The 15186-nt window shown below is 44.8% G+C and overlaps 1 protein-coding gene across 1 annotated transcript; it reads right to left on the reverse strand.

The window, feature by feature from the left end:
- Nucleotides 1-6508: 6508 nt before the first annotated feature.
- Nucleotides 6509-11469, reverse strand: LOC113899993 (ribonuclease 7-like). The gene is made up of 2 exons (XM_027553398.1): nucleotides 10065-11469; nucleotides 6509-9551 (listed from the first exon to the last, which is right to left on the reverse strand). Exon 2 carries the CDS (start codon nucleotides 9509-9511, stop codon nucleotides 9041-9043), a length of 471 nt encoding a protein of 156 aa, XP_027409199.1. The 5' UTR covers nucleotides 9512-9551; nucleotides 10065-11469; the 3' UTR covers nucleotides 6509-9040.
- Nucleotides 11470-15186: the final 3717 nt, after the last annotated feature.

Below are 15186 nucleotides of genomic sequence, written 5' to 3' on the forward strand. Positions count from 1 at the left end.
GCAGATGGAGAGTAAAGACCTTTGTTCTTGCTGTGTGCCCTTATTTATGTCTCCAACAGGCATGGCCCAGGGATATGCTTGACGAGTTTACCATCAAGTTCTTGGGTGCTATTTTGTTTCTTCCATCTCACTGATACAATGTAAGCATTCAGGTGAAGGGGATGTAGTCCACAGGTGAGCAGCAGAAAGGTAAACGCCTCAGGATCATGGACACTGGACGCTCTGTTTTGGATGAACATGCTTTTGTCTCAGTCTGGGAACCTGCCCATTTGCTGATTGATTTGCCAGTCATGTATCATGAGTTTGACCTTGGAGGATGTCTGAGATCCATTTGGGAGCCTTAACTGGAATAACACTTTGGAAATGTCATTGGACTGGTTCAAGAAACATGAGTTCTTACTTAAACTAATCACAGGGTCTTAGGTTCCCTGGGTCTCATTTTTCTCATTTGCAAAATAGGGAGGGCAGTACTAGATGATCTCTGAGGTCACCGGATACAACATTTTATGACATCGTTTTATGAATATCGACTGAAAGAGCCTAAAGCTATGCGGATGTGAATGCCATGGCCCAAGTGGGAATTTATACTGATTCACACCAGGTCAGTTTGTTTGCTAGTTTATTTATTTATAATGAAAATATGGTTGGTTTACAATGTTGTATTAGTTTCAGGTGTACAGTTTATGTTTTAAATGTGTAACTTCAACTAAGTTTCCAGGTGAAGATCACAGAAAATAACAATGCTGATATTTTCCCATTGTAAACAATCCATCGGAAAGCAGTGGACCAACCTTGGTGGTAGTTTTGTGTAATGGGAGACAGACTAGCAAATGAAACTGAATCAGAGGGTGGGAAAAATACAAGACGTCTTCCATGATGGAATGAAGGCACAGTAAGCTTACCTAAGGACTAGTTTAAATGACTCAGGAAGGGAAACGGAAATGTAACTAGGAACTTCTCTCCATCAACTGCTGTGATAATTGAACCCTTTGGAGAGGAGCTGTAAGGAGGACACTCTCAAAAGCGAGTGACCTTATTTCCTCTGCCTTGTTTTCACATCTTTGGATTCATGGATGGTAGAGATGAGAAAAACCCATTGCATAGTCTTAATAGAAATGCTCAATAGCTTTCTGTCCCCTCTAATTGAAAACATTGCTCCCACTTCACTCCAGAGAGAGCAGAGAAATTAATGCATATTGTCCTTTTGTCTAATCTTGAACCTTACCTTATCTCCTCTTTGCTAGGAATTGTTTTGGACAAGAGGAGGCTGAGGAGGAGCTCGGCCTTCTTTGTTTAAGTCCTTTGTTCTTCTGTTACGGAAGTCGGGCCTGTTCCATCAGAGATCTGGCCACTCAACATTTGACATCAGAGTAATAAATATAAATGATTACATCTCTCAAACTTTTCCTGCACACCAGCCACTGTACTAAGTGCTTTGTGTATGTTATCACATTTAATCTGCGTTAATACTCTGAAGTAGATGACCTTCACACAGATGAGGAAATTCCAATTTCTCTAAGTCAAGAGGACTTTCCATCATGGGCATATTTCCATTACGGGTAGACATCTTTCCTTGCCTCTCCTCTTGTGAACTTCCTTCGAAGCCTCTCTGGCAATGTTTTCTCATGCCTCTGTGGCTTCATGGATATTCCCATGCTTACTGGCTTTGAAATCCTGCACAGGAAAACATCCTGGTAAGAGCTGTGATTGCTGTTTATCTCTCTCCAGGTGGATAGGGGATAGAAAGAGGACTTTAGAATGAGGATCTGAAGTTTTCAAAGCTCTCTTGGAGGCCCAGTTGTGAAGTAGCACAGGAGAAATGTGGTGAAATTGGGCAAGGTTCTTGCCAAGAAGGCTCTTCCCTGAGTATTGTTATTGGTTTGTTTTCTGCTGCTGTAGCTCTAAGGTCACCCCTTAGGGCCATAGGCACTATGAAGAAGGCCATCCGAATGGATGTGCAGAAAGAGTATCCAGTCTCAAGGGCATTTCCTCTTCCTACACCATGCCCTTGAGATCAGGACCTTTCTCTCTGCTTTGACTCAGCTGGCCCTCTTCATAGTGTCTGTGGGTCATTTTCTTCAGAGCATGGTGCCTTTGGAGCAACTAGAGTCACGTCAAAAAGTCTCCTACCTAGTCTACCTCAGATAGTCTCACTCCTAGAAAGTTAGCTCACACTAGCTCCAGTTCTTGGGTTATGTTCTTTATGGGATGCCATTTTTGCTCCTTAGACAGATCCAGGGCAAAACAATTTCCTTTAAAGCCATCTACCCAAGGCTGGGCAATACCTCCCTGGACACCCTCTTCCCCTCTCCATGCTGCCACCCCCAGGAACAGAAATTTCGCAACTAATCAGTCTTCTTTTCCCATTTTTCAGCCTTCAAGTAAGAATGTGTCAAGATGCAGCCTTGGTAATTGGTGCAAACCTATTATTCGTTTTGGACCTCAGCTTTGGCCTTTGAAAGTCTGAATAGCCCAATGCTTATTTCAACATAATTCCTGGCATCCCTGAACTTGGCTGTGATCAAGATCATGTGAAGGAATGGGTGACTGTCAAATCTAATCAGTTAATGCTTTAGTATGAAAACAAGTCAGGTCATTTGGGTTCATTGTTAATAGAATAATCTCTTTCAAGTATTGGTGAGCACTCTGAATGTAACTGGAAGTGAAATTTTCCTTATGAACTTTAAAAGTTGAAATTCTGTTAGTCGGTGGAAATACAAATACATGATTATTATTTTTAAAAAAATGTAATAATTGATTGTAAAAGCTTATACTTGGCATCCCCTATAGCTCAGAGGTAAAGAATGCCTGCAATGCAGGAGATGCAGGAGACGATGGTTTGATCCCTGGGTAGGGATGACCCCGTGGAGAAGGCAGACAACCCACTCCAGCATTCTTGCCTGAAGAATCCTACGCACAGAGGAGCCTGGCGGGCTACAGTCCAAAGGATCACAAAGAGTTGAACACAATTGAGCAACTGAGCATGAGCTTTTGTACAAGCACAAAAGCTTATACTACATATAAAATTCATTAAGAATTTTCAGTTAAAAATAGTTTCTTATTTATATTTACATTTAATTTTTTTTTTCATTAGTTGTAATAAGTAGTTGGATAAGTAGTAGAAGAGAATGGATTACCTGGATAACTTTGGAAAAAAAACCTTACTTTTTGAGCCAAAAATATTCACAATATTTCAATAAATAGTACAGTTCAGTTCAGCCGCTCAGTCGTGTCCAACTCTTTGTGATCCTATGGACTGCAGCACGCCAGGCTTTCCTGTTCATCACCAAATCCCAGAGCTTGCTCAAACTCATGTCCACTGAGTCAGTGATGCCATCCAACCATCTCATCCTATGTCGGCCCCTTCTCCTCCCACCTTCAATCTTTCCCAGCATCAAGGTCTTTTCAAATGAGTCAGTTCTCATCAGGTGGCCAAAGTATTGGAGTTTCAGCTTCAGAATCAGTCCATCCAATGAACATTCAGGACTGATTTCCTTTAAGATTGACTGGTTTGATCTCCTTGCAGTTCAAGGGACTCTCAAGAGTCCTCTCCAACACCACAGTTCAAAAGCATCAATCCTTCGGTGCTCAGCTTTCTTTGTAGTCCAACTCTCACATCCATACATGACTACTGGAAAACCATAGCTTTGACTAGATGGACCTTTGTTGGCAAAGCAATGTCTCTGCTTTTTAATATGCTGTCTAGGTTGGTCATAGCTTTTCTTCCAAGGGGTATCTTTTAATTTCATAGATGCAGTGACCATCTGCAGTGATTTTGGAGCTCCCCAAAATAAAGTCTGTCACTATTCCCATTGTTTCCCCATCTATTTGCCATGAAGTGATGGGACAGGATGCCATGATCTTAGTTTTGGGGATGTTGAGTTTTAAGCCTACTTTTTCCACTCTCCTCTTTCACTTTCATCAAGGGGCTCTTTAGTTCTTCATTTTATGCAATAAGGGTGGTGTCATCTGCATATCTGAGGTTATTGATATTTCTCCTGGCAATCTTGATTGCAGTTTGTGCTTCATCCAGCCTGGTATTTCACATGATGTACTCTGCATATGAGTTAAATAAGCAGGGTGACAATATACAGCCTTGATGTACTCCTTTCCCAATTTGGAATCAGTTTGTTGTTCCATGTCCAGTTCTAACTGTTGCTTCTTGACCTGCATACAGATTTGTCAGGAGGCAGGTCAGGTGGTCTGGTATTCCCATCTTTTCAAGAATTTTCAACAGTTTGTTGTGATCCACCCAGTCAAAGGCATTGGTGTAATCAATAAAGCGGAAGTAAATGTTTTTCTGGAACTCTTTTGCTTTTTTGATGATCCAACAGATGTTGGCAGTTTGATCCCTGGTTCCTCTGGCTCTTCTAAATCCAGCTTGAACATCTGGAAGATCACAGTTCACGAACTGTTGAAGCCTGCTTGGATAATTTTAAGCATTACTTTGCTAGCGTTTGAGATGAATGCAATTGTGCGGTAGTTTGAACATTCTTTGGCATTGCCTTTCTTTAGCATTGAAATGAAAACTGACCTTTTCCAGTCCTGTGCCCACTGCTGAGTTTTCCAAATTTGCTGGCATACTGAGTGCAGCACTTTAATAGCATTATCTTTTAGGATTTGAAATAGCTCAACTGGAATTCCATCACTTCCACTTGCTTTGTTTGTAACGATGTTTCCTAAGGCCCACTTGACTTCGCACTCCAGAATGTCTGACTCTAGGTGAGTAATCACACCATTGTGGTTATCTGGGTAGTGAAGATCTTTTTTGTACAGTTCTGTGTATTCTTACCACCTCTTCTTAATATCTTCTGCTTCTGTTAGGTGTATACCATTTCTGTCCTTTATTGTGCCCGTCTTTGCATGAAATGTTCCTTTTGTATCTCTAATTTTCTTGAAGCGATCTCTAGTCTTTCCTATTCTATTTTTCTCTATTTCTTTGCATTGATTTTTGAGGAAGGCTTTCTTATCTCTCCTTGCTATTCTTTGGAACTCTGCATTCAAATGGGTATATCTTTCCTTTTCTCCTTTCCCTTTTGCTTATCTTCTATTCTCAGCTATTTGAAGGCTTCCTCAGACAACTATTTTGCCTTTTTGCATTTCTTTTTCTTGGGGATGGTCTTGATCACTGCTTCCTGTACAGTGTCATGAACCTCCATCCATAGTTCTTCAGGCACTCTCTCAGATCTAATCCCTTGAATCTATTTGTCACTTCCACTGTATAATTGTAAGGGATTTGATTTAGGTCATACATGAATGGTCTAGTGGTTTTCCCTACTTTCTTCAATTTAAGTCTGAATTTGGCAATAAGGAGTTCATGATCTGAGCCACAGTCAGCTCCCTGTCTTGTTTTTGCTGACTGTATAGAGCTTCTAGCCATCTTTGGCTGCAAAGAATAGAATCAATCTGATTTTGGTATTGACTACCTGGTGATGTCCATGTGTAGAGTCTTCTCTTGTGTTGTTGGAAGAGGGTATTTACTATGACCAAGTGCATTATCTTGGCAAAACTCTGTCAGCCTTTGCCCTGCTTCATTTTGTACTCCAAGACCAAACTTGCCTGTTACTCCAAGTAACTCTTGACTTCCTACTTTTGCATTCCAGTCCCCTTTAATGAAAAGGGTGTTAGTTCTAGAAGGTCTTGTAGGTCTTCATAGAACCGTTTAACTTCAGCTTCTTCAGTGTTACTGGTTGGGGCATAGACTTGGATTACTGTGATATTGAATGGTTTGCCTTGGAAATGAACAGAGATCATTCTGTCATTTTTGAGATTGCACCCAAGTACTGCATTTTGGACTCTTTTGTTGACTATGAGGGCTACTCCATTTCTTCTAAGGGATTCTTGCCCACAGTAGTAGATATAATGGTCATCTGAGTTAAATTTGCCCATTCCTGTCCATTTTAGTTCACTGATTCCTAAAATGTTGATGTTCACTCTTGCCATCCTGTTTGACCACTTCCATTTGCCTTGATTCATGGACCTAACATTCCAGGTTCCTATGCAGGATTGCTCTTTACAGCATTGGACTTTACTTCCATCACCAGTCACATCCACATCTGGGCATTGTTTTTGCTTTGGCTCTGTCTCTTCATTCTTTCTGGAGTTATTTCTCCACTCTTCTCCAGTAGCATGTTGGGCACCTACTGACCTGGGGATGATGGCAACCTCCTTCAAAAGGTCCTGTGCATGCACTGCCACACTCAGTGCCCCTGACCCTGCAGCAGCCATGGCCGACCCACACTGCTGCCGGAGACTCCTGGACATTCACAGGCAAATCTGAGTCAGTCTCTTGTGGGTTTACTTCTCCTTTCTCCTGGGTCCTGGTGCACACAGAATTTTGTTTGTGCCCTCCAAGAGTCTGTTTCTCCAGTCCTGTGTAAGTTCTGGTGGCTCTATGGGGTCAGTGATGACCTCCTCCAAGACAGCTTATGCCATACCCAGATGTGGGTAAATAGTACAACTACTATTTAATTTAACAAATAGTACAAAGTGGGACAATAGAAATGGATTAGATCATGATTCTGTGATTTTATTATAATAATTGTGAATTGATATATTAGCATTTCTCATGTTAAATAAACTAATCTTTAAAAACTATACTTTTTTGGAAGATTTTAAAATTGAGGTATAATTTCCATGCAGTAAAGTACACACATCATAAGTGTGCAACTCAGTAAATTTTCACAAAGCAAGCATATCCAGAGCAGGAATCAAACATTTCCAGCTTACTTCCCACACCTTCCCAGTTAGTACTCCCTAAGGCTAGCACTATTCTGACCACTATCATCATAGATTGCTTTAAAATTATGTTTAATTTTTAGCTACTATTGAGATTATGAGTCCTTCAAGAAAAAAATTATATTTGGAAATTCTTTTTATTTTGAGAGACTACATTAATTTTAGCCACTTAAGAAGTTTGTGAGGGGGATGTCTTCCAAAACCATAATATCCATAAGAAAAGTCATCAATAAAGAGTATAAAAAGAGTTGTTAAAAAAGAAAAAAGTGAAAAGAAAAAGATCAGCTACCCGTCAGTCTTGATTATCCATATGCCTCAGTTGAAAATCATCTATTTAGAGTGATGAATGTGTAGCACAGTGACCATAGATATGTAGACTTTACATTCAGTCATTTGGCTATAAAGTAGACTTATTGCCCCTCTACTTTTAAGGCTCATCAATGTATTGGCCCCACACTTGGCTTGAAGTGTTCAATGTTTTGCTCCCCATTCTTTTTGTCATCCCTTCCCTCACCATCTCAAACCACCCAGTCTATCTACCAAAGGTGAATATAATAGGGTTACTGCTACTACTCCCTGCTAGTAGCTATTATTATTGACTGCCTAACAGTACCTGGGGTTGACTGATGCTTCAAAAGTGTCATTTCTAAGTCTTTCTGAAATCCTATTGGGTAGGCGGTATTACTCCAATATATATGGAAATGTAGTTGCAAAGGGGTGTGGGTTTTCTTGAGAACATGTAGTCACAAAGAACTGAGCCAAGATTTATACCCAATTGTATCTGGCTCCAAAGCTTACCTGACTCTGGGAAGGCATAAAGGAACACTGGAGTGTTGGGGAGAGACAGGTAGGTGGTAGACTCCGCAGCTGGGAAGGGAAGGTCTAACAAGGTAGTCTTTAGGTGCTCAGCTAGGGTAGGCATGGGCATAGTGAAGTTTGGGACTGAGATTAAGGGAGAGAGAAGGGGTTGGTGATGGTCAGGGCTGCAGGCAATACTGGGTGGGGGCTATGAGTGGGAGGCTATGAGGACTGAGCCGACGGAAAACCATAGTTTCTCCAGTTCTGCTCACCAGGAAGGGAGAACTGGTGTCTGCAGCCCTTGGGGGACAGGGAGGCGGCATTTCCACATCTCAACCCCTCTGGCCTGGGCGGACAGCCAGAGCAGAGAGCCAGGGAAGCACCAAGGCAGGAGAGATCATTATCAGGAGGAAGGAAGCTCTGGCAGCTCCCACTAGCTTGTTTGTGACAAGCAGGCACTGGGCCACGGAAGTCCCTTGAGGTCAAGGGAAATGTGATCCTGGAACAGCGGGATGAAGCTGGGACACTCCCCTGACACTGTGCCTTCAGGGCTAAGCGATCAAGCCAGCCAGAGCCAGGCCCAGGGCCCAGGACGGAAGAGTAGTGGGCTGGAGAAGGGGGAGGGCAGAGAGGCGGGGTGGGGGTGGGGTGGAGAGAAGAGAGAGGATTACAATCCTTGGAACACCTCATCAACAGTCCCTTGGCTAGAGAGGTAATGACCTTTATTGCAGCCAACATGGTGTAACTGGCTCTTCAGAGCTCTCCGACATTGCCTCACAGGTGAACTCTCACCCAGTGGCCCTCTGGTCCCTGCAGAGGTCTCCATTTCTGGCCCAGTGATTAAATAGAAAGTGCACTGCATGCAGAGTCAGGAGACCCAGTTTCAAGTCCAAATGCTGCTACTAACCACCCTGACAAGCTCTTTAATTAATAAAGCCATCTGAAACCTCAATTTCCTCATCCCTAAAGAAGGAAGTAATCCCTGTCAAGTCTGTCTCACAAGGGATGCACGTGGACACGCCGTGAAGAGCCTGAAATGCCATGTCATTGTGATGAGCCTCCTCCTCTTCCCTTCTGGCCGCCTCCCTGCACACAGGCCACCTCACTACCACATCAGGGCTGGGGAAGAGGCCCAGTTTAGGAACAGGAGTAACTCTTTCCTAAATCCCATACACTCTCTTTCCAGTCCTTTCTTCCTCGTGCCATGCTGCCATAAGAAGATGGGGCACGGGAGAGATGTATGAGGCACAGACCAAGGAACCCAAACCCCTAAACTTTTTGCAGATAAACTTCTGAAAAAACAGCAATAAAAAGTAGAGAGATCACCACCTCTTCTAGAGCTTAGCCTGCTAAGTTATCACCTCAACCCTCCAGGCCCCTATCTTTTCAGAGGAGCTTGAGCCAGGAAGGGTCCCAAGAGATGTCAGAAGAGAAACTTCTGGGTGGAGGAGTGGTCCAGAGGCCTGGAGAGGGAATTAACTCAAGCACAAGGAAGGCTGGAAAACTAAAGGACTTTTTCCAAGTGGACTGGAACCAGCTTGAATTTCCCAGAGTCCCCTTTCTTGGGAGGCTTACAGGCCACGATGTAAGAAGTGATCTGTTTCTTCTCCTTGTACTTGCAGTCTGGGTATCTCCTTGAGGTGAGCTTACACTCGGTCAGGGATACAGGCTTCTGGCTTTGGTGGCAGTTATTCTCATGATTCTTGCAGGTTATGTTGGGAGTCTGACAAGTGGTGGCCACACTGGAGAAGGACTCATGCAGGAAGGTGTTGAGGTCTTTGCAGTGTTTGGAGAACTTGTTGATTTTGCGCATCGCAGCGTTGCAGCCTTGAGGACTGGGCTGCACGTGCTGAGTTTCAAACCACTGAGCTGGGGTCATGTTCCCGGGCCTGGCACTGACTGCGTCCTCGGCCACCCACAGCCCCAACAGCAGGAGCAGCAGCAGAGGGCAGAATCCTGCTCTGGCTGGAGCCATCTCTCTTAGGGGGCACAGTTAGAAGGGAGGAGTGGGGTCTCTGGGGATGGAGAGCAGGAGGTGGAAATTAGCCCTCCTGAACCTGCTCCTTCCAGCTGATCACCGTCTCCCTCCCCATCTGTCTCCTCTTCCCTCTGCCCATGTCTTTCACCTCCTCTCCTCTCGGTGTCCCCACAGCTGCTATGACCCCTTCCCATGATCCTAGCGCTCTGTCCCCCTCATCTTGTGTCCCTATCTTCTTTCATTCATTCTGTCCCACACGTCTCCCACTCCTTGCTTTGTCTCTTCTCCCTCACATCCATCCTTCTGTGTCCCTGTTTATATCCTTTTCTCTGTTTTGTACCCTCCACGACTCCATCCCCATCTCCTCCAAAGCCCCAGTTTGTGCCCCCAGCCCCTAGCATCTCTCTCCTCTCTCCCCTTTGTGTCCTCATCCCTCCACATTGAGTCCTTCCTTTGTCCACCTTGTCACTCACCTGAGGGTACTCTTATCTGGCCAGAACCCATCCCTTCCCTGTCTTCTCTCCTCACCCACGTTCTACTGTGGCCTCACCTCGTCAATGAGTCTTCCTGTTGCAACGCTGGCTCAGTGAACACAGTTTCCGTCCGCTGGTCTTCAGATGTCTGAGGGCCTCCTTTCCCACCACGAACTCCTTAAGAGCTGGCCTGGCCTGTGGTGCCTTTATTTGGGTGTGGGCTGGGGAGCAGCCCTGGATCAGGAAATGAATCAGGTTCATGCCTTTCCACTTACATATTCCAAGTGTAGTAAATGGGGCTAGTACACCTGCCTAAACATATTTAGCAATGAGGAAGTCTGAATCGGCATACTCAAAGAGTAGATCTGGCCTCTAGCCACAAGGTTGTCATGACTCTGATAAAACACTTGACCCAGGCGTCTACCCCAAATGAGAGCTGTCATTTATCCTCTCCTATATACACCTCTGATTCTTATTCTGGGAAAAGCCCATGGCTGTGGTGGTAAGGGTTGCTTTTTTTCTATATAGATGGAATAGCCTAGGTGGTTACTTTGCGTGACTTCCTGTCATCAGGACTTTTTGCTAATCTTTTGGAGGAGACAGGGAAGTGGACCAATCATCACAGCCCCTATTCCCAGCACCATTCCAACTCAACCATTCTACAGTGATTCATCCTTCTGGGTCCCTCCTGTTCCAGGGTCAAGCAAGGTCACCTGGCTTTACCTGGAGATGATGCCCAACACCTCTCATCCTTCACTCTTTCCCTTACTGCTCTGTTAAAATTTTCAGCACTTAGTGTCCAAATTTGAGAATGCTGCTGGTGGGGATGCTGCTCCACAGCTAACTAGACCTTCCTCCACTGGTGTTCCCTGTTCCTCGTGGCAGTTACAGCTGTGCGGAGAGCTGGAGTCAATGCTGCTCCTGTGGCTCCAATGAGCTTGGTACATGAGACTCAGAAGAACTGAGATACCAAGGCAGAGAAGCATCACTGCAGGTGGATGGGAAGGCCTAGAAAACGGACACGAACAGTGTTCTTCTTCTCAGGATTTACTTGTAAGCAGTAAGTGATCTCAGAATAGTGGATTCAGGTTCGTTCACGTAGTCAGTATTTATTGAGCATCTACTATGGGCCAAGGAGCTTGGGATATACCAGTGAATAAAAGAGTCAAAGTCCCTACCTTTGGAATGCTTACGTTTCACTGGGGAAGAGAATCTTTACATTACATTGGAGGAAAGACAGTTAAAAAATACATATTTTGCTCAAAGTGATCATTGCTAAGGAAAAAAGAACAAATGGAGATTGGTAGGCAGTGATTTTTAAACAGTGTCATTGAAGTAGGTGACTGGAAAAACACTTGAAGGTGAGAAAGTGAACTTATGCTTGTTTGGGGAAGAAGGCTCCAAGCTGAGGGATTCAGTTCAATTCAGTCACTCAGTCGTGTCCAACTCTTTGCGATCCCATGGACTACAGCAGGCCAGGCTTCCCTGTCCATTGCTGAAACCCATGACCATTGAGTTGGTGATGCCATCCAACCATCTTATCCTCTGTCGTCCCCTTCTCCCACCTTCAATTTTTCCCAGCATCAGGATCTTTTCCCATGAGTCAGTTCTTTGCATCAGGTGGCCAAAGTATTGGAGTTTCAGCTTCAGCATCAGTCCTTCCAATGAATATTCAGGACTGATTTCCTTTAGGATTAAGTGGTTGGATTTCCTTGCAGTCCAAGTGACTCTCAAGAGTCTTCTCCAACACCACAGTTCAAAAACATCAATCCTTCTGTGCTCAGCTTTCTTTATAGCCCAACTCTCACATCCATACATGACTACTGGAAAAACCATAGCTTTGACTAGATGGACCTTTGTTGGCAAAATGATGTCTCTGCTTTTTAATATGCTGTCTAGGTTGGTCATAGCTTTTCTCCCAAGGAGCAAGCGTCTTTTAATTTCATGGCTGCAGTCACCAGCTGCAGCAATTTTGGAGCCCAAGAAAATAAAGTCTGTCACTGTTTCCACTGTTTCTCCATCTATTTGCCATGAAGTGATAAGACTGGATGCCATGATCTTAGTTTTTTGAATGTTGAGTTTTAAGCCAACTTTTTCACTCTCCTCTTTCACTTTCACCAAGAGGCTCTTTAGTTCCTCTTCACTTTCTGCCATAAGGATGGTGTTATCTGCATATCTGAGGTTATTGATATTTCTCCCAGCAATCTTGATTCCAGCTTGTGCTTCCTTCAGCCCAGCGTTTCTCATGATGTACTCTGCATATGAGTTAAATAAGCAGGGTGACAATATACAGCCTTTACGTCCTCCTTTTCCTGTTTGGAACCAGTCTGTTATTCCATGTCCAGTTCTAACTGTTGCTTCTTGACGTGAATACAGATTTCTCAGGAGGCAGGTCAGGTGGTCTGGTATTCCCATCTCTGTAGAATTTTCCACAGCTTGTTGTGATCCACACAGTCAAAGGCTTTGGTGTAATCAATAAAGCAGAAGTAAATGTTTTTCTGGAACTCTCTTGCTTTTTCAATGATCCAGCGGATGTTGGCAATTTGATCTCTGGTTTTCTCTGCCTTTTCTAAAACCAGCTTTAACAACTGGAAGTTCACGGTTCACGTACTGTTGAAGCCTGGCTTGGAGAACTCTGAGCATTACTTTGCTAGCATGTAAGATGAGTACAATGGTGTGGTAGTTTGAACATTCTTTGGCATTGCCTTTCTTTGGCATTGGAATGAAAACTGACCTTTTCCAGTCCTGTGGCCACTGCTGAGTTTTCCAAATTTGCTGGCATATTGAGCGCAGCCCTTTAACAGCATTATCTTTTAGGATTTGAAATAGCTCAACTGGAATTCCACCACCTCCACTAGCCTTGTTCATAGTGATATTGTCCCCTCTCCAGTATGAAAAAGCAGAGGGGACAGCACTGCAGAGGCCCTATAGCAGATGGATGGGTGAGGGGTTGGAGGAACAGTAGAGAGTCCAGTGTGGCTGGAGCGGGTGAGTGATAGGGTCAGAGCGGTCCAGAGGCCAGATCATGGAAGCCTCAGAGACCATTAGAAGGACTGTGGTGGAGGGCTGAAAAAAGAAAAAAAAGAAAGGACTGTGGTGGCTCAGTGGTAAAGAGTTGCCTGCCAATGCAGGAAACACAGGAAGCACAGATTTGATTCCTGGGCTGGGAAGATCCCCTAGAATAGGAAATGGCAACCTGCTCCAGTATTCTTGCTTGGAAGTTTCCATGAACAGAAGAACCTGGCAGATTACAGTCCATGGGGTTGCAAAGAGTCGAACATGGCTGAGCAACTGAGCATGCACACACAAGTTTTGCTAAGCAGAGGAATAAAGAGAGTTTCCAGGTGGCATAGTGGCTAGGAGTCCAGACTTTCATTGCCATGGCCTGAGTTCAATCCCTGGTCAGGAAGCAGATCCTGCAAGCTGCGTAGTTAAAAAAAAAAAAAGAACAAAAACCCAGAGGAGTAGAAGATCTATCTGTTTAAAGATTCCCTGGCTGTTGTGTGTATGTGGCTGCAGAGAAGCCACACGAACCATCCAGGTCGTACAAACCTGAGCCATACTGTCTGTGTTCTGGTCCAGAAGTTAGGATTTTGAGTCAGGGAGGTGGGGTGTTTGTTTTGAGGTTGGGGACGTCATTTTAGTAGCTCGAGAACACAGCTGTGGGTCAGGATGGAGAATCTTTGGAAGAAAGAATGGTGTTGGAGTGAGAAGCACCACTAGATGGCAGCAGAGAACCAGGAGTAGGTTAACAGGCCTCTGACTCCCCTGGCTCCCCCTTGGTGAGGCCTTGGCGGTGGTAACAGCATTCACTGCTTTGTTCAGGTGCCTGATTCTTTGTAGTTTGGACTTCTGGGTAGAGAATTATGCCTCTGCTGCTGTAGGAATCCAAGGGTTAAAGCAGAATGTGGACAGAATGCAGATCAGCCCAGGCCAGTCCTGCCCTGGACCGGAGGCTGGGGTTAGAGAGGGGGTGGAAAGGCCAAGAGCTCATTTGGATTCCTCGCCTGCCGGACACCTCCTCACTTCTTATTATTCTAGAGTGAGATGATTCCAAACCACAGCTTGCCCTCTGCTCTTGTGTTTTCCTGTTAACATAATTATCTAGTTTGCTCTTCGACTTCATCGTGTGGGGTTCTAAAAAAAGTCTACCTTAGTGCTCTGTGAAAGTAAACACAGCCACGCTGTCTCAGGTCAAAGGGAAGAGGGAGTCAACGTTTAGATTTGCACTGTGAAAACTGTTTACACAGTTCAGGCTGAAACCCTTACTTTGCCTCCGTTATTTGGATAAGCCAGGTGATTTCATTTATTTATTCACTGAAACCATACAGTTTCCAAGATCTGCTTCACTTTGCACTCGGTAGGATAACTTTGCCATGTTTCCTTCACTGCATTCACAGGGCGAGAAAGGATGGAGGAAGGGGAATAAGGTTAGGGAGAACAAAAGGAGTCAGGCATCAGGCCAAGGACTGGTCGGGAAGGCTGGCAGAAGGGAGAAGAGAAAAATTAAAGAGGGGAGAGAAGAAGACAGAATGGTGGGAGAGAAGATGAGAGGGAAGCAAGCCTCTGTGCAGGGCTGTAAGGTAGCCACCTCCTCCTTCAGTGTCACAGTCTCTGCTCTGGGCCTAACCTTTCCCTGGGCCACTGCTGTGCGTGTGTGTGGTGCATGGTGCATGTGTGTGTGTGTTTAAAGTTGTTGGGGTGGGTGTTGTAAAAATCCCAACAGTGCCAGGTGGACCTCTGCCTGTCTTCCCCTCAGGACGACAGCTGCTACTTCCTCTAGCCCTCGCTGGGAGGGGTTGAAGGGGGCTGGGAGAGAGGAGGCCGAACTTGGATTGGTGCCCACCCTTCAGAGCCCAGGCTCTCTCTCTTCTGGAGTTCTACACAGCCTCTGGAGACCCATGGAAAGTCCATGAGCCTTTCCCTCCAAGCAGGAGCAGATCCAAGCTCTGTTATTCTGTGTTGCTCCTAGGATATATAAAGGTAATGGACTCATTTTTGCAGACGAGGAAAAAGTGAAACAAATAGCAAGTTGGGGTCAGATGTGGGATTCACTTTGGGTCTTTGAATTCTCATGACCTCTTTTGGAACAGCTGGGATCTGTAGGAGGCAGCAGTGACGGAAGTTTGGAATCCTTGGCTCCTAGGCCAGTGCCTTTAGACCAGCCAGGATGTAGGGGTGGGGAACCTGGTGTGGGCT

Source organism: Bos indicus x Bos taurus, chromosome 10 (assembly GCF_003369695.1).
Source record: "Bos indicus x Bos taurus breed Angus x Brahman F1 hybrid chromosome 10, Bos_hybrid_MaternalHap_v2.0, whole genome shotgun sequence".
Lineage (NCBI taxonomy): Eukaryota > Metazoa > Chordata > Mammalia > Artiodactyla > Bovidae > Bos > Bos indicus x Bos taurus.

Excerpts from the sequence above, each read along its gene's own strand:
- LOC113899993 (XM_027553398.1), bottom strand. The coding sequence starts at position 9,511 with ATGGCTCCAGCCAGAGCAGGATTCTGCCCTCTGCTGCTGCTCCTGCTG.